Here is a 22,866-nt window from a genome sequence, read left to right as displayed (position 1 = left end):
ACAATCTCCTTAATTTAAAATACTAAGTCATAATTTTGAGATACTGCAGTATCATTTTGAACCACAATCTCATTATTTTGAGATGTTATCTCATTATTTTGAGATGCTAAGTCATCATTTTGAGAATCTCCTTAATTTAAAATACTAAATCATTATTTTTAGATTTAGTCATTTTTCTGATACCATTTTTTCCAAAAGCAAACTACATCTTTGAAAAACGACTATAGTATTGCATAATAATGAGACAGTATATCAAATTATTATTTTTTATGTAATATATGCTTTTTGTATATGTTAATGGAGGCTTCAACAGTCTACCCAGCAAGCATCAAATAAATATATTCAGGAAAATATGTTCAGTTAATATATATTCAGTTAAATATATTGAGTTAAATATATTCCCATATTCCCAGCGTTGCGCTGCTTCACTGCTTCACTGGAGTGCAGATCAGTCCACGCTTCACAGAGCCGCATTGCATTGGAAGGCTGGCGCTATTATTTCATTCCCCACCTGTATTCCGCTCCATCCCGCCTGCTGCCAAGCTGCGATTGGCTGTGTGCTGCGCGAGTGCGACACAGCGGCCAATCACGGTGCGGAAGGCGCGTTCGGTGGTAGCCAATCGCTGAGGAGGAGAGGCGGGAGCTGCCGGAATGCGGGTGTGGGAAAAAGGAACGGCAAAACGTACGGGTTAACGGTAAACAGTGTAAAGGTAACTGGCGCGTGGGCAGCCTGTAATTTCAAATCGCGTAACGGTCGCTGTGGGAGCGGTTTTAGCGGGCTAGTTAAACTAGCTGTTTTTTCCTCTGATTATGCGTCGAAAAGTGGGATTTTTACGCGAAATTTGACGCGATACTCGGTGATATCGGGCTGAAATGGGTTAGAGTATCGTCTGGACCAAGCTAGCCGTGTCAGATATTAGCCCGACTGCTCGTTACCGCCGCTGAGGATTTTTCCAGATGTGTGATGGCGGGAATCTGAGGTACGATGAAGGCGAAAAGCGATAGCATGATGCTAATTTCCCTCAGATAAGGGAATGGTAAGTGGGCACATCTCTCCTTTTCTCTTCCCTCCCCTCTGCCTCAAAGTGAGGGGGGATGCGAGCAGAGCCAGCCTCCAGTCCTCAGTCTTCATCACATTAACGTTAACATTGGCTTAACGTTGCAGCTAATTTCATCACATTTCATCACCTTCCATCACAGTCCTGTGCATTTCTGGGCTTTTCTGAGCGGAGAAAACGTGGACAGTGTAGCCTTGACTCATTCTGACGACCTTTCAGGACGAACACAATGCGTTTAATCTCAGAACTGGCTGTAAAAACGTGTGGTTAATTCAGAAAAAAACGATTTTTACAGAAAAAAACGAGTCACTGGTGTGTCCTAAATAAGACTGTTGACCTTCAGTCAGTCATCTTCAACAGCTCTAAATAAAATCACTGCTCACCTTGGATGGAGAGGACTAGCTAGTTAAATGATGTCCTCTCAAAGCCAGAGAGAGAATACACACACACATACATACACACACATATACACACACCCCTGAGAGCAAAGAACATTGAATAAACGTTCATTTTCTTTGGTTGCATTAGCTAGCCTACATATTTCAGTGTTGAAGAAAAGCAACATTTAACATTGACTTTTATTAATTCACTGGTTAATGTTGAAATTTTGTCATTCTGATATTGAATCAACGTTCATTTTTTAATTGGTTGCCTAAGCTACATCTTTCAATGTTGAAGATTAAAAAAGCAACATTTAACATTAATATTAATTAATTGGTTAGTGAATAAATGTTATTTTTTGGGGGGTTGCACTTCCTAGCTACATCTTTTTATGTTAAACATTTAACACTGACTAATGTTAATTCACCAGTTAGTGAATAAATGTTAATTTTCTTTGGCTGCACTAGCTAGCTACATCTTTTAATGCTGATCAACAGTAATAGTCAATTTTAAAATGTTAATTCATTGGTTAGTGTTGGAATTCTGACATTCAGTCAATGTTCATTTTCTTTGGTTGCATTAGCTACATCTTTCAATATTGAAGATGTTAAAGAAAAAAGCAACATTTAACACTGATTTTTTGGTTTTTGACTATATGATAGAATTAGTTTGTTTCTTTGGTTAGCTAGCCTACGTCTTTCAATGTTGAAGATGTTGAAAAACAATATTAGTCAATGTTAAATGTTTATTCATTGGTTGGTCTAGAAATTCAGACCTTTCTGACATTGAATCAATGTTCAATTGGCTGTGTTAGCTACATCTTTCAATATTGAAAATGTTGAAAAACAGTAGTAGTCAATGCTAAATGTTAATTCAATGGTTAGTGTTGGAATTCTGACATATAGTCAGTGTTCATTTGCTTTGGTTGCATTAGCTACATCTTTCAATGTTGAAGATGTTAAAGAAAAAATGCATTTAAGAAAAAAATAAACATTTAACTTTATGGTAGTCTTTTATTGTGGAAGATGTTGAATAATAGTAGTAGTCAATGTTAAATGTTAATTTATTGGTTAGTGTTGAAATTCGGACATTAAATCCACGTTTCTTCTGGTTGGTTGCATTAGCAACATCATTCAGTGTTAAAGAAAAAAACATTAAACACTGTTCTAACATTTAAAAACACGGACGTTCTAACATTTAATCAGCATACATTTTATTTGGTTGCATTAGCTAGCCTACATCTTTTAATGTTGAAGATAAACAACATTTAACATTAACTAAAATTAATTTATTGGTTAGTGAATGGTTGCATTCACTACATCTTTCAATGTTAAAGATGTTGAAAGTCAATGTTAAACGTTAATTCATTGGTTAGTGTAGGAATTCTGACATTGAATCAATGTTTATTTTCTTTGGTTGCAATAGCTATCATTCATTGTTAAAGAAAAAACATTTAACATTGACTAATAATAATTCATTGGTAACATTAATTTTCTATGATTGCATTAGCTACACAATTCAATGTTGAATATGTTGAAGAAAATTAATTGAAATTCTGAGATTCTAACATTGAATCAACGTTAATTTTCTTTGATTGCATTAACTATGTATTTCAATGTTGAAGATGTTGAACAAAAACGACATTTAACTCTGACTAATGTTAATTCATTGCTTAGTGTTGAAATTCTGACATTCTGACATTGAATAAATGTTGGTTATATGCATTGCATTGATTGGCTAAGTTCTGACACTCTCCTATACTCTTATTACTATGCTTTTAGTAATACCATCATTTTATTTCAACGTAAAATCAGTGTGCATAGATAAATCAGTTCTGACATCAGAGATCAGATTAACGTTGTTTTAGTTGCACTTAAAACAGAAAACGGAAAAATGAATGTTGGTTCAACATACTTTAGCTATCTGGGACACAGGCAGGCAGGCAGGCATGATGGATGTATTTTGATGATTATTTTTAGATGGTGTAATAATAATAATAATGTTATTTGTATTATTCGTATAATGCCTTTTCTGTTATCCCAAGAAAATAAGGACAATTAGAGCCTTTCCCATCTTTTTCTCATTTATCTCTCATTGCTCTTTTTCTCTGCCATCCTAAACACATGAGCTCCAGCCTACTACCATTCTGCATGCCCTAAATACATCACAATATATTCCAAATGAAATGGCTGGGCTTTTTAAAGCAGTCATACGCCAGCATAGAGCTGTGCTCCTCTCCCTCATGGCTTTATTTCTTGCATAATATGCAAGAGTATTTTATACAGCCTGTAAGAGGCCCATAGGCAGAAATTAGAAACCTAGAAGAAGGTTTGTGTGAATGAAAACAAGTAGTAAACAGGCTTTGAATGAGGAAAACATAGAGTAATTTGGTGGATAAATTGATCATTTTGTTAATTACAGTTTGTTTGCTTGTATACGAAATATAAAAAAGACAGAATTGAATGTAAGGAGTGTAAAGTGACTGCAAAGTACAAGTATAGTATAGACACCTAGTTCAATTTACAGCTCTAGAAAAAATTAAGAGACTACTTCAGTTTCTGAAATCAGTTTCTCTGATTTTGCTATTTATAGGTGTATGTTTACGTAAATGAGAAATGGCTGAAATAACAAAAAGATGCTGAGCTTTCAGACCTCAAATAATGCAAAGAAAACAAGTTAATATTCATAACATGTTTAAGATTTCTGAAATCAGTATTTGGTGGAATAACCCTGGTATTTAATTACAGTTTTCATACATCTTGGCATCATGTTCTCCTCCACCAGTCTTACACACTGCTTTTGGATAACTTTATGCTGCTTTACTCCTGGTGCAAAAATTCAAGCAGTTCAGTTTGGTGGTTTGATGGCTTGTGATCATCCATCTTCCTCTTGATTATATTCCAGTGTTCACTTATGTATAGATGTATTAGATTATTTTTGTCAACATTAATCAAACTACTATTATTTTTACTACTAATCAACTACTAATTTATCAAATAACTTAAAGGGGGTTTGTGTGTAGCTGATAACATAATGGAACGATGTACAGGCTGTAGTATCAGGCTGTGATGTTAGTTTAAGGCATGGGAAGGTATCTTACACCATGCACAAGGCGCGTTGTGATGCTCATTGCTATCTTAACCCCCGACAACAGTCTATTTACACTCCTTGTGCCATCGTTTAAAAAGCAACAGTGCTTGTGAATATATCTACACTCATATGCATGGTAGTTTTGAAGTGAGTTGTGTTCAGGGATATTTATGGCATATTGCTATCTTGGCAACGGAAAACACAGTTGCACCACTGACTGATTTGAACCCCTATGCAGCAGTTTGCAAACCCAATATATCATAAAATAACATGCTGTTCACGTAAATGAGCTGCTGGAGCACCTTGGCAGATTCCTCTGCTAAGAAGTGCAGAAGCGATGCGCTGTTAAACTAGCAATCTGCCAAAGTCAGAGCTCATCTTGTTCCTAAAAGGAACGCCAAGTGACAAGCTGATTGGTTATTGCACATTATGCTTAAAACACATTCATGATTAATTAGGGGAATTAGTACATGCCCTTTGCACGTTTCGAGCAGCACAAGGTGTACTTTACCTGTCGTTATGATAGCAAAGACACACTGACACGCCCTAAATCAAGTTGCACGGTGCACGGCCGACGGCTCGCCTATAGATGGCTACAATAGAACCCATGCTCTAACTTGTACACCACCATAAAAGTAACAAAGGACTACAAAACGACGATAATCGATCGTTAAAGCAGCTGAAGCAGATGATGATAACAGCGTTTGCACTGCTAGCACCACAGTATAGATAGCTGCTCTTCATGAGGCAGGTGGTCCATGTGGTAGCATTACGTTGTTGTTATGATACGTGCTAACTACGTGCTCGTGCATAGCTACCATATATACATCTACACATCTACAACAAAGCTTACAGAGCACCACACTGTTGGTCTTTGTCCAGAAAACTCCCACACTAGAAGCCCGAGGGCGAGTTTTTAGCTGCTGGTTCCTTGCAGGAAAATGGCTGCATTTCAACTCTCACACTTCTTACCGTTTCTTTACATTTTTTAATGCATTTCTAAGGGTGGTGCAATATTTTTAACGCACTATTCACTTTGCTAATGTGCGATTTGGGACACAGCCAATTCAAATGAACATATTTTTTAATCAGTTACGTCAATTAGGTCAATGAGTTGCCCCAGCCCTAAACTTAGATAGTGTACAGTGAAGGTGCAATGTACAAAAAATATTGGTATCTAGGTACCCAAGCACAGTATATGCAAGGTCTGCAAAATATAGCAAAAAAGCTGACACTTTGTAATTTTGCTGTTTGCTGCTAATCCAGCTTGTCATATTAATAATGTATTCTATGCATCCAATATTGCAGTCACGTAAATCATACTAGGCAGATATAATCTGTCTTTGGAAGATACGGCAAGTAAATTGCAATAATGTGAATTTTCTTTTTTGTATCAAGCAAGAGAATAAGCACATTTTCGTAAACTGTTTATGTATGTTATTGAACATTATGAAAACAATGCTGAAATGATACACCATGCAACCCTAATATATATGTATATACAGCTCTAGAAGTTTCTGTGATTTTACCAAATTGAAAACCTCTGGAAGATGGATGATCACAAGCCATCAAACCAAACCAAACTGCTTGAATTTTTGCACCAGGAGTAAAGGCATAAAGTTGTTTAAAAGCAGTGTGTAAGACTGGTGGAGGAGAACATGATGCCAAGATGCATGAAAACTGTGATTAAACCAGGGTGAGTTATTCCACGAAATCTTGATTTCTGAACTCTTAAAACTCTTAAGTCTGCACAAGCAGCAAGCTGATTGGCTCTTTTTGTGCGACACCAATACTAACCAGACTGTAACCAAATGTACAGAACACAATGTATCAAACACATCAACCACGGTTTAGCCTCTCGTTCAGATGCATAAAAACTGTGTTTAAAAACCAGGGTTATTCCACCAAATAATGATTTCTGAACTCTTAAAACTGATTTTTGTTGTCCGTAGAATACAACAACAATGTTCATTTGACTCAAATATATGCCTATAAATAGCAAAATCAAAGAATCTGATTCAGGAACTCAAGTGCTCTCTTGTTTTTTCCAGTTTTATATATACAAATATGCGGCAATTATTATGAACTTCATCTCCGGATCTATGAAGTCTCAGTTATGTCATGTTTGAGTGCAGAATGCTGTGATTCTGTACCCTAGCTTAAGAGGATTTGGTTGTGTGCATTGATAAGCCTTTTTAAACAGCTGTCACATTCTGTCAACGCATGAGTTTATTCCAGATAAAAGCCGCTAAAATGATCCGTCAGTGCTGAGATCTGAAGCTAAAACTGCGCTCCATTAGAAAGATACAGCAGCCTCAGATGCTGACCTTTCCTCGGCCTCAGCATTAAGGCAGGCTACTGAACTTTAGAAGATGCTCCTGACAGAGCGTAACAAAGAACTGCGGCAGGATAGAGAGGAAAATGAGCGAAATGAGCAGCAGCTCATCCTCAGTGCTCTTGTGTGTTGTTTGGGTACGTCTTCATGCAATATGCATCTCTGCAAGTCCTGCAGGAGACGGCTGCTCACGAAGCTCTCCTGAAGATGGCAGTATTCCCATGTACTGAGATCAGATGCACCCACACACACTTTCACACACATAAAACCCTCACCTCCTCCATTATTATGTAGGACGATTTAATAAATGGGCTAATTTATTGTTTCACTCAAAGCTTTCAGAGCGTTACATCCTGGTACACGTTTATTCACGCTATGCTGCAGTTTGTTTTGCGAGATAGACGAGGAGAAATGAGATAATTATTGTTTCATCTTTCCTGAAGGGATCCACGCAGAGAAAACCCGCCCTTCCAAGACTGGACCACCTGGAGGCTCAAATCTGTGCAGCCCTTTGTAGCTACATCCTGCTTTTTTACAACGAAAAAAAGCAGCAGACAACCTGAAACGTAGCACCTGCTTCCCAAGACCATTTTCCCTGCCTGCAACAGCAAACCTACCAGGTAAAGGAATATATGGAATTACAGGCATTACAGTAAATCCTAAGTACATATCTGTTTATGTGTATAATAAATAATGATTAACAATAAAACAACTTGAGTAGAAAAACTAAAGTAACAGCCCAAAAACACAAGAATCCCAAAAATACTGAGTAACATCTAAGACTACAATGGAGCTTCATATCTTGTTAGCTTTTTCAGACTGACAACCCAAATATAATTTGTCATATCTACCCTACTTTTCGCACTATAATATGCACTGGATTATAAGGCGCATTATGCGACACTAGTAAGGAACAGAGGTGTCGCTGCTGGGTGGCAATATTGTAATTAATAAACAAAAAACATTACATTTTTTAAGTCAAATGAGCGCTGGATGTTAATCTACACAGATTAATCTCCTAAAAACACCTTTTTATTTGGGTGAGTAAAGTGTTTTCGTTTATTTACAGTAAGCTTAGATTTGCAGATTTCCGCTAAGGCTAGCCGCGGTTAGCAGCTAATGCCACCCGACAGCGCTACACTGAGGAACCCTGAGTGTTCCGGTAAGCCAGGCGATATTAGCTAGCGGTTTGTCCTATATAACTCGTTTTAACATGGTAAAAACGTAGACTACAGTCCAGTATACTTGACTCTGAACAGCAGTTAATGCTAATGCTGCTTCAGCAGTGCTAGTCAGGGTTAGCAGCAGGCTACAGGCTGTTAATACTGACCTCTGAACAGCAAATAAGCTAGCGCTTAGCGCAGTAAGTGGCTTATTTTAATGCTGCTCGAGTCTCTATGCTAGAGAACTAAACTGAATCTCCTGTATAACTCTGTACTTCAGCAGAGTGGCTTTACTGCTCCTTAATACCTGACCGGTAGAATTCATACATAAGGAGCACCAGATTATAAGACGCACTGACGATTTTTGGAAAAATTAAACTATTTTAAGTGCACCTTATAGTGCAAAAAATTATTATTTTTTTTTATTATTTTTGCTGTTGGTATGTTTGAAAAGGGAAATCTGTAAAAAGGGCTGTATACCAGTGGACTAAAATAAAAGGAGATATGATCATCAGGCTTCTTAATTCTTACTGGAAAATTAAATCCACATCTCCATAAAAGTTGTCAGCAGAGGGAAGTGCTTTAAGATTTTCTGGGAAAACAAAACTGCACTGACTTTAGACTTGATAATAAAACACAGTGGATCAACACCAGCAGATGACATGACTCTCCAAACCATCACTGATCATCAGTACATTTTACATTTCATTTAAAGTAAATGAAGGGATCAGAGTCTGGAGGAAGAGTGGAGAGAAACACAGTCCAAACTGCTCGAGGTCTAGTAAGAAGTTTCCACCAATCAGTGATGGTTTTGGAGAGACATGTCATCTGCTGGTGTTGATCCACTGTGTTTTATTATCAAGTCTAAAGTCAGTTCAGTTTTGTTTTCCCACAAAATCTTACAGCACTTCATGCTTCCCTCTGCTACTGACAACTTTTTGGAGAAGCAGATTTCATTTTCCAGCAGGACAAAAGTACCAATTGGTCTTATATAATATTCAAATTTTCTAAGACACTGATTTTTGGGTTTTCATTGGCTGTAAAAGAAATAAACACTTAAAATCGATCACTCTGTGTGTAATACATCTGTATAATATATGAGTTTCACATTTTGTACTGAATTACTGAAATAAAGTAACTTTTCAATAATATTCTAATTTTTTGAGATACTTTTAAATGAGCTGCTTTTAATTTAAGATCATGTAAAAAGAAATTATATGGCACACCCCTAACTGAGATATAAAAAAATACAATCAATTTATCAGAAACAGAATATCATGATACTAATGATAATGCACTCCAAATATCTCCATATATCCAGGATTAAAGTAAAATAAATTATACTGGACAGATATAATCTGTCTCTAGCAGATATATAATGGGAAATGGGAACAGTGTGAATTTTCTTTTTGCTAAACACAGTAAAAAATATAATGTTGGCGATATTATTGCGTACGATACAATATGGCACACCCCTAGTTTATACACACTGATATACTCATTCATACTTTTTTGCAGATACTGCCCTATAGGGGTGGCCGATATGGCTCTAAAATAATATCACGATATTTCAGGGTATTTTTGTGATAACAATATAGGAAAATATAGGCGATATAGGAAAACTAAAATAATTAATTCATTTCAGGAATATAGTATAAGAGAATAACAGTATAATCATAATGTGGCAAAATAAATAATATAGCATAAAATAATATAATGCAGCAAATAATATTGCAGAATATTTAGTGCATGAATATAAACTGCAAACTAAAACAATTATACAATAAATACACCTAAAGCTTCACAGTAAATAATAGACTACTTTTAAGACAGAACAGCCCTATTATCACGATATGGATTTTTAATATCATGATATTTCTGTGTCACGATATATTGTATACGATATAATATTGCCCACTCCTACTGCCCAATGCTGATACTCTGCATTAGATCAGACACCACCTGTCATCCATAGGGCTAGATATTAAAATGTAACCTGTTTATGGTGCAGACTGAGGTATTATTGGAAAGAATATTTGAACAGTGAAGTTATGAGCTTTGCTCGTTCCTAAATGAAGACAATGAACCCCGAGTGGCTTTTGTTTGTAGTTTGTAGTTGTAGTTTAAGCATGATAGCCTACTTTTAGATTATCTTAAATTATGAAAGACTATCTTAAATTAAGAAACAAAAGCTTTTTTCTACTTTTATTGGTTTGTACATGAGTATTTCTACCAGTTTATTAAAGTTCTGTACTGGTATAACACCAGTTTATGAATCTTCTTATGGTACTCCACCAGAGTTACATGGCAGCTCAGCATTGGTGGTTCAGTGGTAGAATTCTCGCCTGCCACGCGGGGGCCAGTTGTGAAAAGTTGTAACAGAAAAACAGCCAATAGGAAGGAAGCTTAATTTTTTCTTTGTCCAAGGTGCTGAAATACTTTTTTGTGCCTTTCATTACTTTAAATTCCACAAAATACAGGGTATAAATACCTACTGAAGTATTATAAAACATGGGAAGTATGAGAAGAAGACACTGAAAATAGTTTTACTTTGACTGAAAAGTTATTCCCTTGTATATCATTAATATTAATAATATCATAATTTACCTAATTGCAAAAGTAAGATAAGTAAAACATTAATAAAAACTACTTAGAACACTGAAAAACTGCTTTTGTTACCCGTCCCCACACTCTAACTATAAACTTTACCATTAAATATAATTATTAAAGTCCTTCAGCGATGTATTTTTTTTGTGTTGTTGTGCGACTCCTATCTAAATCCTATCTAATGTAATCCAAACCTTTTTAAAATAACAAAACCATACTATTTAAGTAAAAATACACATTTTAGATTTGTCCCTTTGTAACACTTATTCCTGTGACCATAACTAATTACCCCATCTGAAATATCTAAAAGTCACATCTAGTTGGTTCTTCTGAAGACCACGGGAAGACCAAAAAGTTCAATCTGTCCTGTTAGCTAAATTAATTCTTGGATCTTATTGGTTAATTTTTAAAAATACAAATTTTGGGAAAATCCCTAGAATGTGCTCATGCTATTTGCATAGCCACCATTTAGCTATTTTTTATGTTTTTGCTAATTATATGCTAAAAACTCATTATTGTTACTTTCATTCCTGTTAAGGCTCGGGTTCGATTCCCGGCCAATGCACAGCACATTTTTATTTTTATTTTTTGCATATTTCCCTTCTGTGAGAATAAAACAGGATTATTAGGGTTCAAGCACCGAAGGTGCGTAGAACCCTATTGTTTTTGCTAAGATTTTTCTTCTTCTTCTTCTTCTTCTTCTTCTTCTTCTTATTATTATTCTTTTTCTCCTGTAAAAACAGTTGTGCAGCCTAAACCGTAAGTCATAGAGAAATGAAACTTGGTAGGTAGATGTAGGATCAGTGCATCTCGGTGGACAACAAAAATGGCACCGATTGGTCAAGTGGTGGCGCTATAAACAAGGAAATTCATTTTTCACAATTTTCTCAATAACTCAAAAACCATAAGACCTACATTCAAAATTCTTTTTTTGATGGATTCCTTGGGTCAATACCAACAATTTGGACCAATTTGGACCATGCACTTCCGTCTATATAGATTTTGTGCTAATTTGCACAATATGCAAAACCTACTTTTGCAAACTAGTCCTAGGAATTTTGACCAATCCTGGCATGTTTGGTATCAAAACACTCGTGAGAGCATGCGCTTCAATATTCATTAAGAAAAAGTTGAAATATGTAAACAATATGGCCGCCATATGCAAATTAGTCCTTCCGGATATATGCCCCATTCACTTCAAGAGGTAAATTTGGAGCACTGTTTCTCAGCAACCGTGCAACCTAGCAAGTTGAAACTTTGCATGCAGAATCTATCATACAGCCTCTAAAGGATGTTCAAAGGGCAACTTAATCAATCAACATGGCTGAACACCATCAGCCAATCAGCATTCAGCAGACATTTTGGCAGGCTGAATGTTGCCCAATCTGGATGATATTTGGAAGTTATGTTCAGGTGGAGACACTGTAGTGACCTGCAAAGTGCTGAAACAATCCGCCCACTGGGGGGCGCTGTTCCAAAAAAACGAGTATATGTCAATCATGCTGTACTATTTTGACATCTAATTGTTTTTGCCATATTTAGTACAATGGCTCTGACAAATTTCTCAATACAACTATGTTTAAAAAGTGCTTTGTTCATTCATAATTGCTAATTGTTTGAAAATAGCTATATTGAAACTACTCTCTGGATATTTGGCCTATCACCTCCATTTCAGTCTTGCTGCACACTGTAGAGTCTCTAGGTAAATGTTCATTAAAAACATTTGTGAAAATTTCACATACAATACTCTCCAGGCATCAAGCAATCTGTGCGTCCTTGGAATTTCTAACCTAAATTGCTGTAACTCTGCAGTATTTGCTGTAATCTCACAATGTTAAAGACCTCTGTACAATATCACTCTGATGAAGCGCCATTTAATACAGAACTAGATTAAGAATAACTTGACATTACATGTCATATCAGAACATTCACTCCTTTGTGCCTCTTCTCAACATTAATAACAGGTGAAAGACTTTTGATCATTTCTAAATGTGACAGAATGTCTCCAATTGTGTCAGACCTTCTTACACATCACCATCCTATGCTCTAGTAGGCACCATTGTGCTAGTTGGTGCTTGATGAAGCGCCATTTAATTCAGAACTAGATTTATAATAACTTCGTAATTACATGTCATATCAGAACATTCACTCCTTTGTGTTAATTTAAACTTGTTTGGTCAAACATTTCAGCTTGTTCTGCAAAGGTTCAAAGGTCAATCTGAATACCACTTTGTGAACATTCTGGTTGAAGCCACCTGATCAATACCAATAACATGTAGACACCTTTTGACTAGTTCTAACTCACTTAATGAATATCCTACAAAGTTCACTAGATTTACATGTGAATTTAAGCACTGATCAGGTTGAAAGGCCTCTGCTCAACATTAATAACAGGTGAAAAACTTGATAATTTCTAAATGTGACAGGGCATCTCCAATCATATTAGACCTTCTTACACATCACCATTCAATGCTCCAGTAGGCACCATTGTGCAAGTTGGTGCTTGAACCCGATGATTGCCGCTTGCGGCTATATTCTTTTCTTATAATCGTGTAATGAAGTGATATAATGTAAACCTTGTGAATAGAAAAAAATATATATATAACTCAAATTTAGTGACTACAATGGACTGGAGAAAAAGCAAATTAATTTCCTTGTTAATATTAATGAGTAAAAATACAAAATACATGAAAATATAGTGTAAGAACATTAAACTGAGTAAATTAAACCAAGTTCCACCAACCAGATAAATATTGGTACAGAAAATCAGTTAAAGCAGTATTATTAGAGAAGTTGTATTTTCTTGCTCCTTGGCTCCCTCTGCAGTCAGGAAGTGTAATTTGCACTTTAACTTACCCCTAAATGACATGCTTTACCTTTATAAAATATACTTAAAAGCATTAAAAGTAAGTTCAAATTAGGTAAAGAATACTAAAAGTGCATTTTCTATTTAATATACTTTACGAAAATACACATTAAATATACTTTCTCTGTCTTTCCATAATTGTTTTGTATTTTTAAGCAATATGCTTTAAATTGTACGTTGTGTTGATAGAAAATATATGTACTGGCAATAAATATATTACTGCCTAAAGTGTACTTTTTAGTGTATTTTTTCCAGTAGCATTAAGGTGTACACAATATGTGCATCAATATGCAAAATTTACAATATACTTCCAGAGTACTTAAATCTACTTTAGTTTGCAGGAGTTGTACGAAAAAGCACTCAAAAGCAACATTTTTTAAGCTTTGATGTTGTATTTAAATATAGCTTATTTAAAGCTTAATTGAAATATACTTAAGTTGCCATAATTTGTTCCAAAATAGTACATTTAGTATGTATTTAGTATGTAAGTACACATTTAAATTTTAAAAAGTATGTAATTTTTCATGTTTAGTATACTTTAAAAAAATATACTTAATTACACTTTTCTTTTAAAGGGTAAACAAAGATTAAAGAGGTAGAGTTACATTATACAGGAGTCTACTCTAATATGACTAATATATTTTTATTCATGCTTTACCAATGCTTTAAAGTGCAGGTAGTAGTGTGCCAAGCCAGAATAACAAATATAGAGATGCTGTTCTCCTTTTTACAAGCTAGTGGAGTCTCAACATGATTCTGAAGCAGTTATTCATAATTAAAAGTATAGCATAATTCTACATTACAGTGTAGTTTTATTATGTGTGCATGTTTAAATATATACAAATATGTTTATGATTATTCCTTCAGTGATTCTAAATTATGATTTTAAGTTCAACTTCTGTTTTCTAAATGTAACAAGCAGTACCATTAAAATTATGCACAAACTACTGTTTCCTTCACATTTACATTTTCACATTCACAAAAAACATCTATAATTTTTTAGGAACAGTAATAATTTTATATTTAAGCAATAATTCACGAGAGGTAGTGCTATAATGTGTAAACACTCCATTTGTAGCTGTGCTGTTTGGCTTGTAAGCGCTGCATCGTTGCTAGGTTACCTGTATGTGGCGGAGTAATACATGGAGTTTTTACATCCAATTTTCTATTTTTGCATTTAGAAGCGGTCAGAAAATTAAATGAGTAAATGTTACACTGACCAGATTTCCTTCTACAGCTCTGGAAAAAAAATAAGACTAAAAACTAAAAAAATAAAATCAAAGTGTGCAAGACTGGTGGAGGAGAACATGATGCCAAGATGCATGAAAACTGTGATTAAAAACCACCAGGGTTATTCCACCAAATATTTGATTTCTGAACTCTTAAAACTTTATGAGTATTAATTTGTTGTTTTCTTTGCATTATTTGAGGTCTAAAAGCTCTGAATCTTTTTTTGTTATTTCAGCCATTTCTCATTTTCTGCAAATAAATGCTCTGAATGGAATTTTTAAGAAATGTTGTCTGTAGTTTATAGAATAAAACAACAATGTTCATTTTACTCAAACATAAACCTATAAATAGCAAAATCAGATAAACTGATTCAGAAACTGAAGTGCTCTCTTAACTTTCTTTTCAGAACTGTATACGTAAAGATGTACGATTTCTGTTATCAACAATCAAATGAATTTAATTAATCTTACAGCCTTACTATGATTAACTACATGCTATTAATGAAATTCTTTCAATAATAAGATAAGATCTGTAAAATAAAGATCAAAAGTAAAGTTAAAATATAATGAAATATAATAGGATAAAAAAAATATATAGAGAGATATAGAGGAATAACATGAATGAATCTAAAGTGCAAACTTTACCACAGCAATTCCTGATAATGTTATTCTTTTTTAAAGGCCAGAGTATGCCATCTGCACCAACCCACAGGATTCTACGACCCCTTCTGCTTGGTACCTTCTTACTGGGCTGCTTTGTGACTTTGTTTTTGATGTACATCAAACCGTCCACTAGCTGGTTGTCAGGCCCCGTCGAATCGGAAACCTCCACTGCCCGCGTGAAGAGCCTGCTGTCCAACAGGAGCGAACAGAACCAGACCACGGTGCTCGTCTGGCTCTGGCCTTTCGGAGAAACCTACGACCTGAACGTCTGCGGCTCTCTCTTCAGCATCGAGGGCTGTTTTATCACGGCCGACCGGAACCTTTACAACAAGTCCGATGCCGTCGTTATCCATCACAGGGACATCAGCACTGACCTGTCCAACATGCCGCCGGCGTATCGGCCTCCCCTTCAGAAATGGATTTGGATGAATTTGGAGTCGCCGTCGCATTCGTCTCAGTTACCCGGGATTGAAAACTTGTTCAATCTGACTCTGAACTATCGGCAGGACGCTGATATCGAAGTGCCTTACGGAGCCATCGTCGCGTCTCCGTCTGAGGAAGATTTCGTTCCGCCGAGCAAGAACAAGCTGATCTGCTGGATCGTGAGCAACTGGAACCCTGATCATGTCAGAGTAAAGTACTACAATGAACTGTACAAGCACATCGAGATTCATGCGTACGGCCAAGCGTTCGGCGAGTACATATCGGATCAGGACTATTTCCCCACCATCGCCAGCTGTAAGTTCTACTTGGCGTTCGAGAACTCAATTCACAAAGACTACATCACAGAGAAACTGTACAACCCTCTCTCCGTCGGCACGGTGCCCGTGGTTCTGGGCCCACCGAGGGAGAACTATCAGAATTTCGTGGAGGGCGATGCCTTCGTCCACGTGGATGACTTCTCCTCCCCGAAGGAGCTGGCTGAGTATCTTCTGTTTCTGGATAAAAACGAGGAGCTCTACCTGAGGTATTTTGACTGGCGCAAGCACTTCAAGGTGAAGAAAGCCTATTTCTGGGCCGAGCACACTTGCCTTGCTTGCGATTACATCAGAAGGCACAATGAGTACAAGGCTTTTAATAATCTCGACAAATGGTATTGGGGTTAATGGTGAGCCGACACCTGGAGTTCGGCCGAATCCGATTTCTCAAAATTCTCAAGCTCTCGAGATTTCCATTTCATTCGAATCAGACGAAGAAGGGAGGGAGGAGGGTCTCCCGTGAGCCACATAGATTGCCTGGTTTTATTTTTGTATGATGTAGATGTTAATTTATTTTGCTAGTCTTCGCTAGTCTTTGCTAGTCTCTGCTAGTTTACACCATCCTCCATATTTATTCGTTTGAATGCAAAGAGCGAGAGAGCGTATTTTTAATTATTATTATTATTATTATGTGACGACATTTGCTACTGTGTGTTTTTCTTACTGCCTTCTTATTTAACACGCAGACACACCTCAACGTTCAATGTGATTCAGAACGGCGGTCCACCTGCACACATATGCTGTACGTCTGCATACACTACTGTTGTCGACCACACCTTAAAAGGTATCGCCACAGACGGAATAATCATGTAACCGTTATAAATATATTTGTGTATTATTTATTATTTCATTCTGACGTGACGTCGTAGATGTTAGTGTTCGTCGGTCATCATCTATGCAGTGTTTACAGAACTGAACTGAATTTGTGCGTGTAGTCCATCTGCTGTATTGTGTGCAATTTGTGTCTTTTTATTCTTTCGTGTCTTTTTTTGGACGATATCTGCCTTTATTTTTTATTTTCTCTCTCCATATTTTTGTACGGACGTAACTTGCACAGCCAGGTGAGAGAGTTTTGCGTTTTGACTGCAGTGATGTGTAACGTCACACGGCGCAACACTGGCATTACTTTTTTATTATTTCTTCAGCTACAAAATGAGTTTAACTGCATTCATACACACAGTGGTAGCACGCAGCGCCTGGGAATGCATCACAGTACTGTACTGTATTTTTTTTTTTTTAAATATTTAAATGTTGCATTATCTTTTGTCTAGCAGATGGTAAAACACTGAATTGAGAGCACAAGTCCAGAATGCATATGGCAGTGTGTGGGACTGCAGCATTCACATGCATACAGATAATCTTTTAGCAAATGCCACCATATGGGTTTGACCAAGTGCATGCATGATTTCACTCGCTGTCATGTTTTCATCGTGTGTTTTTTTGGGACAAGGTTTTTTATATTAGATTTTAGTTTACATTCACTGCAGATGTCGTTAATAAGTTAATGGAGGGGAAAGCATCCCTTTATTTTAGGGACATCATAACTCTACAAAAATATAAGCTTCGCAAACATGGTGCCAAAGATTTCCTTCCCACAGGAGATCATGAAAGACCAAGAAAGAAATATTGAACTAAATAAGTTAAATAAGTGAAAAAGCTAAGAACGTATTTTTGAAATGCGTAGCAAGCACATGCCAAATGCTGTGCTAAATGCAATTTAGCTCCTAGCACAGTTAGAGTAGGCTTTATTTAAATTAAAATAAAAAATATATTTTCTCATTAGTAGCGCTCTATCAACGAGATTCATGAAGCCACCCCAAGTCGTCAGTAGAACAGTTTTCTCTGCTTGCTGGAACAAGAGTGAATTAAGCTCTGCACTGAATCTACTATGGGGTTTGAACAGTTACTGTATATAAGAGTGGACGCTTTGCTTCGCTGCTTTTCCTTTCCACTGAAAAAACAAGCCAAAAATGTCTGTCATTTTATCAAATTTTCAACCAGAGTTTGCGCAGTAAAGATCAGAGGTGGAGCCAGACTTTCCTATAGATTTGGTAGGCCTGCACCCTTCTCCTCCCAGACCAAGCGTCTCAGACTGCCATCATTGAGTTTACAGTGCAGCCTAAAGGACTGGAAATAGACTGTAGTAGATTTTTCCAAACCGTTCCTCAAATTACAGCTCTGTTAACACTGTTTACTGCTGAAATCAAAGCCAAACAAAGCTGCTGTGGTCCAAGTGAAGTGAAGTTTGGTTTGGTTTCACACAGGCACAAACCAAAACGCACCAAAATGTTCACCAATAAATCACGCAAACACATCATCTCCTCTGATTGGTCAGAGCTGTCTTGCACGGGAGCAAGAAAGTATCTGTGCAGTGTAAAGCTGCTTTAACACAGAACGCTGTTGCGCTTTCTGCTAAACACAGTGTTTTCAATGGGATGTGCAGCACAGATGTACACGCACTAAACTGAGTCGCGCAGCTGCGAGCAGTGAACTCTGCACAGAGCGCTCTCTAGGTGTATAAACAGCATGGAGCAGCAGAGACAGCGTTTGTTCATAGCTGTGGTAGTAAACCTTAATTATATGGCGTTATCTTGCTAATACTATATCATTTTAAACTGCACCTTATCAGCAGTTTAGCTTAAAGCAGTGGTCGGCAATAGACGGCCCGTGGTATGAAACATCGGGCCCATGAGGTTGTTTGAACTATAATGAAAGATATTGGAAAAAATAAAAAATAAAATGCTTCTCTGGTGAGCTTTTGTTTACATCCTCCCCTCGGCGTGACTTTACTTTCCGTCCGTTCTAGTTTTTCAGCCCGTTCTTGGGCTCCCTATCTCCTTATAAGGCCGTTTTTCCCCGGCCATGTCCCAATTCACTATTTATTTTTTCCTTTTTTCTTGGGTTTACCTGCTTTGAGATCAACTGTTCTGCAATTGAGTTCAACAACCCTCTGGGCTGGAGAGCTGTAGTAGCACTCCATCCCATTACACTTCATTTTTCAAAAGCCACCATGTAATGGCTTGGAAAACATCTGGGCCTACTTAATTGCCGACCCCTGGCTTACAGAATAGGAGTATATTTGACAGCTGGGTCAGATCGAGACCGGATTACGTTCTTACTACAAGCGAACCGCTTCAGAGTTTGTTTATGATCTGCACCCGAGTGCGATTGCTGTCTTCACACCTGCTCAATCGAACCGAACTAAGGGTACGAACAAATCAGAGTCCGTTTAAACCAAACCAAATAGTGCTGATGTGAAAACTGGCTGGTTGCAGTACAACATGAATTCGTAAAACAGTTAATAATGACTATGAACATGCAACAACATTTCATTTCTATTGCTATTACTTAATGCTGCAGGTCAGATCATGAACGGTTACAGCAACTTAATTGTTAGGGTAGAAACATACTTGCTGTTTGCCCATGCGTTCGCTTAGACAACCGGCTGCATTGTGAATGTGACTGAGAACCCAGAGAACTATGTGCAATTTAACTGTACCGCCGAGCTTAGCTACTGTCGCGTGGAGCTTAGCTACTGTCTCGCGGAGCTTTTTAACTGTGCCGCGGAGCTCAGCTATTGTCCCGCGGAGCTTTTTAACTGTACCGCGGAGCTCAGCTATTGTCCCGCGGAGCTTTTAAACTGTACCGCGGAGCTCAGCTATTGTCCCGCGGAGCTTTTTAACTGTACCGCGGAGCTCAGCTATTGTCCCGCGGAGCTTTTTAACTGCACCGCAGAGCTCAGCTACTGTCGCGCACAGCTTTTTAACTGCACCGCAGAGCTCAGCTACTGTCGCGCAGAGCTTTTTAACTGCACCGCAGAGCTCAGCTACTGTCGCGCAGAGCTTTTTAACTGTACCGCGGAGCTCAGCTATTGTCCCGCGGAGCTTTTAAACTGTACCGCGGAGCTCAGCTATTGTCCCGCGGAGCTTTTTAACTGTACCACAGAGCTCAGCTACTGTCGCACAGAGCTTTTTAACTGCACCGCAGAGCTCAGCTACTGTCGCGCAGAGCTTTTTAACTGTGCCGCGGAGCTCAGCTATTGTCCCGCGGAGCTTTTAAACTGTACCGCGGAGCTCAGCTATTGTCCCGCGGAGCTTTTTAACTGTACCACAGAGCTTAGCTACTGTCGCGCAGAGCTTTTTAACTGCACCGCAGAGCTCAGCTACTGTCGCGCAGAGCTTTTTAACTGCACCGCAGAGCTCAGCTACTGTCGCGCAGAGCTTTTTAACTGCACCGCAGAGCTCAGCTACTGTCGCGCAGAGCTTTTTAACTGCACCGCAGAGCTCAGCTACTGTCGCGCAGAGCTTTTTAACTGTGCCGCGGAGCTCAGCTATTGTCCCGCGGAGCTTTTAAACTGTACCGCGGAGCTCAGCTACTGTCGCGCAGAGCTTTTTAACTGTACCGCAGAGCTCAGCTACTGTCGCACAGAGCTTTTTTAACTGTACCGCGGAGCTTAGCTACTGTCGCGTGGAGCTTTTAAGCTGTACCACAGAGCTTAGCTACTATCGTGCAGAGTTTTTTTAACTGTACCGCCGAGCTTAGCTACTGTCCTGCGGAGCTCTTTAACAGGAGGACAGTAGGTGAGCTCCCCGAGACTCTATGAGCTCCGCACAACAGTAGCTGCACCCGCAAAAAAAAAAAGATTTTTTAAAAATGAGAATCGATTCTGAATCGTTCAATGTTAGAAACGCGATTCGAGCGTTTCAAGCGAACTGCACACCCTAGGTGTGCTGTTGATTGAGTAAAGTAAAGTAAAGTAAAAATCAGTCCTGGTTTAGAGATTTATACTTTTTTTACTTTGCAAGCGCAAACAAGATGGCAGCTTCTATTTCTTTCTCTGACATCTTTTAGCTTTGAAACAATTTGAAAGGGAGTGAATGGGGGCGTAGCGTCTACTCTTATACACAGTCTCATATGGTTTCATATTATATCATGACTATATCGGTCAGAAGATGCTGCAATATGCCAGTATGATTTTTTTTTTTGCTTTATCACAAAACAGTGCTTTGAATCAGAATTGTAATGTTGTCTGTGGATTGCACATGATTTAAACATGATTAAGCAGCGCTGCAGCTGCTGCCAAACGTAAGCAGAAAGACGGCAGTTGTGCTGATGCGCGTTTTATTTCGCATTTATTCATACTGAAAGCGCTGTTTTTTTCCAGTGCTCTGTAATCTTAATGAATTTTGACAGAAGGTGTTGCTGGTTGAACAGTGAGCTGTTGGTTCCAGTTCACAATATTCTCTGTATTGCTCTTGTGATCAGATGAAAACTGATGAAATGAACACAAACTGGACTTTATTTGTTTCGTTTTTTTTACACTGTTGTTTCATGCCAGCTGTACACAGTTCTATTTTCTGACCAATCCTTAATGTTTGTTGATGAAGAAGAATCAGCTGTGATCACTCTGTATGTACTGTAAATAACTGTTTGAGGATTTCTAACCTGTAGCTGTTGGATACTGTGAGGACAAATTGAATGCACTGAAACGTGATGAGGAAAGTAGGCCTTTCGTGATGAAGAGAAACGGAGGAGAAGAAAAGGCCAGGCCATTCTCCTCCGGCAAAGGCAGCGCTCCCAAGGAAAATGGACGGTTTGAGGATTAGCACTAATCCTTTTGACACTATCAGACTGATGATGCCTTCTAGAGGAAATTCATCCGAGAGTTGGCATTTATACCTATCCCTGAGTGTGTGATTCATTGCAACAGTGGCTGCTCTCACTCTGACTCAGAGTACGTCTCAGAAGTGACGAAAAATGTGAAGAAATATCAAAAAACGAGAAGAAAAACTTTTCTTTATGGTTTTGTGTTTGTATATGTACACGTTTCTTTTGTGAAACAGGTTGCTTCCTGACTGCGATCATGGAACACATTTGTACTGTATTTTCATCATCGTCCTCGTTCTCTTTTTCTCTCTCTCTCTCTCTCTCTCTCTCTCTCTAATCCTCTCTCTCGCGCTCTCACTCTCTTTCTCGGCACAAACTTTCGCTGTGAGCTCTTCGTTCCCTTTAAAAACGAGCAGTCTTTGCATCTCGACTCTTGGTCAGTGGTGTATGTTTCCGGCTCGGTGCCCCCGCTGGATCGTTGGATCGTACGTGTAGGCTGGTGACACGGCGGAGTGGGTTCTCTATGCATTACGGACTCCCATCGGAAACGACCTACATTCCCTATGTGCAAAAGTACTGGAGCGCCTCTTGAGCCGATCATTGCAAAATACTCTGCCAAAACATTGTTTGCCAAATGATTTATCGTAGATGTCTGTTAGTGTCATGAAAATAAAGTGACTAAATTAAACTGCACTTGTGTTAAACTGTCTGCTGTGAATCTCAATCTATGTTCATTAACTCTAGGATGTTTTGGTGTTTTTTCTCAGTTTTTTTGTTTTCAGCTCCTCTTCCAAGTCTTATAACACAGTAATTATATCAGACAGACACATGCCCTGATCTCTTTTACTCCAGAAGACATACGGCTGCTCAAAAATATAATCATTTAAAATATAAAAGGAAGCAGAATTGTTATATTTTCCTGGAACTGATCATGTTTTTGAATGTACAGACTTTAAATATATTCACACCTAAGATATCTTTTCAAAAATGGTTAGACTAGAGTGTTTATGAGTTAAAAGCATAAGAATATTGATGATATATAGTTAATTACATGGTTTATTAATTATTACTTTGACAATATACATGGCATACAGCATCAGGTGGATTTA

At 37.8% G+C, this 22,866-nt stretch overlaps 1 protein-coding gene across 1 annotated transcript; it reads left to right on the top strand.

Annotated features, from left to right (window-relative positions):
- The first annotated feature begins 579 nt into the window (after nucleotides 1–579).
- On the top strand, nucleotides 580–22,466 carry fut9a (fucosyltransferase 9a). Its single transcript, XM_007233649.3, has 3 exons — nucleotides 580–1,037; nucleotides 7,308–7,484; nucleotides 15,411–22,466. The coding sequence occupies exon 3, from the start codon at nucleotides 15,419–15,421 to the stop codon at nucleotides 16,496–16,498; it is 1,080 nt and encodes a 359-aa protein (XP_007233711.1). The 5' UTR covers nucleotides 580–1,037; nucleotides 7,308–7,484; nucleotides 15,411–15,418; the 3' UTR covers nucleotides 16,499–22,466.
- The last annotated feature ends 400 nt before the right edge of the window (nucleotides 22,467–22,866 follow it).

This window comes from Astyanax mexicanus, chromosome 14 (assembly GCF_023375975.1).
Source record: "Astyanax mexicanus isolate ESR-SI-001 chromosome 14, AstMex3_surface, whole genome shotgun sequence".
NCBI lineage: Eukaryota > Metazoa > Chordata > Actinopteri > Characiformes > Acestrorhamphidae > Astyanax > Astyanax mexicanus.
The sequence above is the reverse complement of the archived record's forward strand: the minus strand, read 5'-3'. Positions and strand labels throughout refer to the sequence as shown.

Coding starts and splice junctions, on each gene's coding strand:
- fut9a (XM_007233649.3), top strand. CDS start 15,419: ATGCCATCTGCACCAACCCACAGGATTCTACGACCCCTTCTGCTTGGT.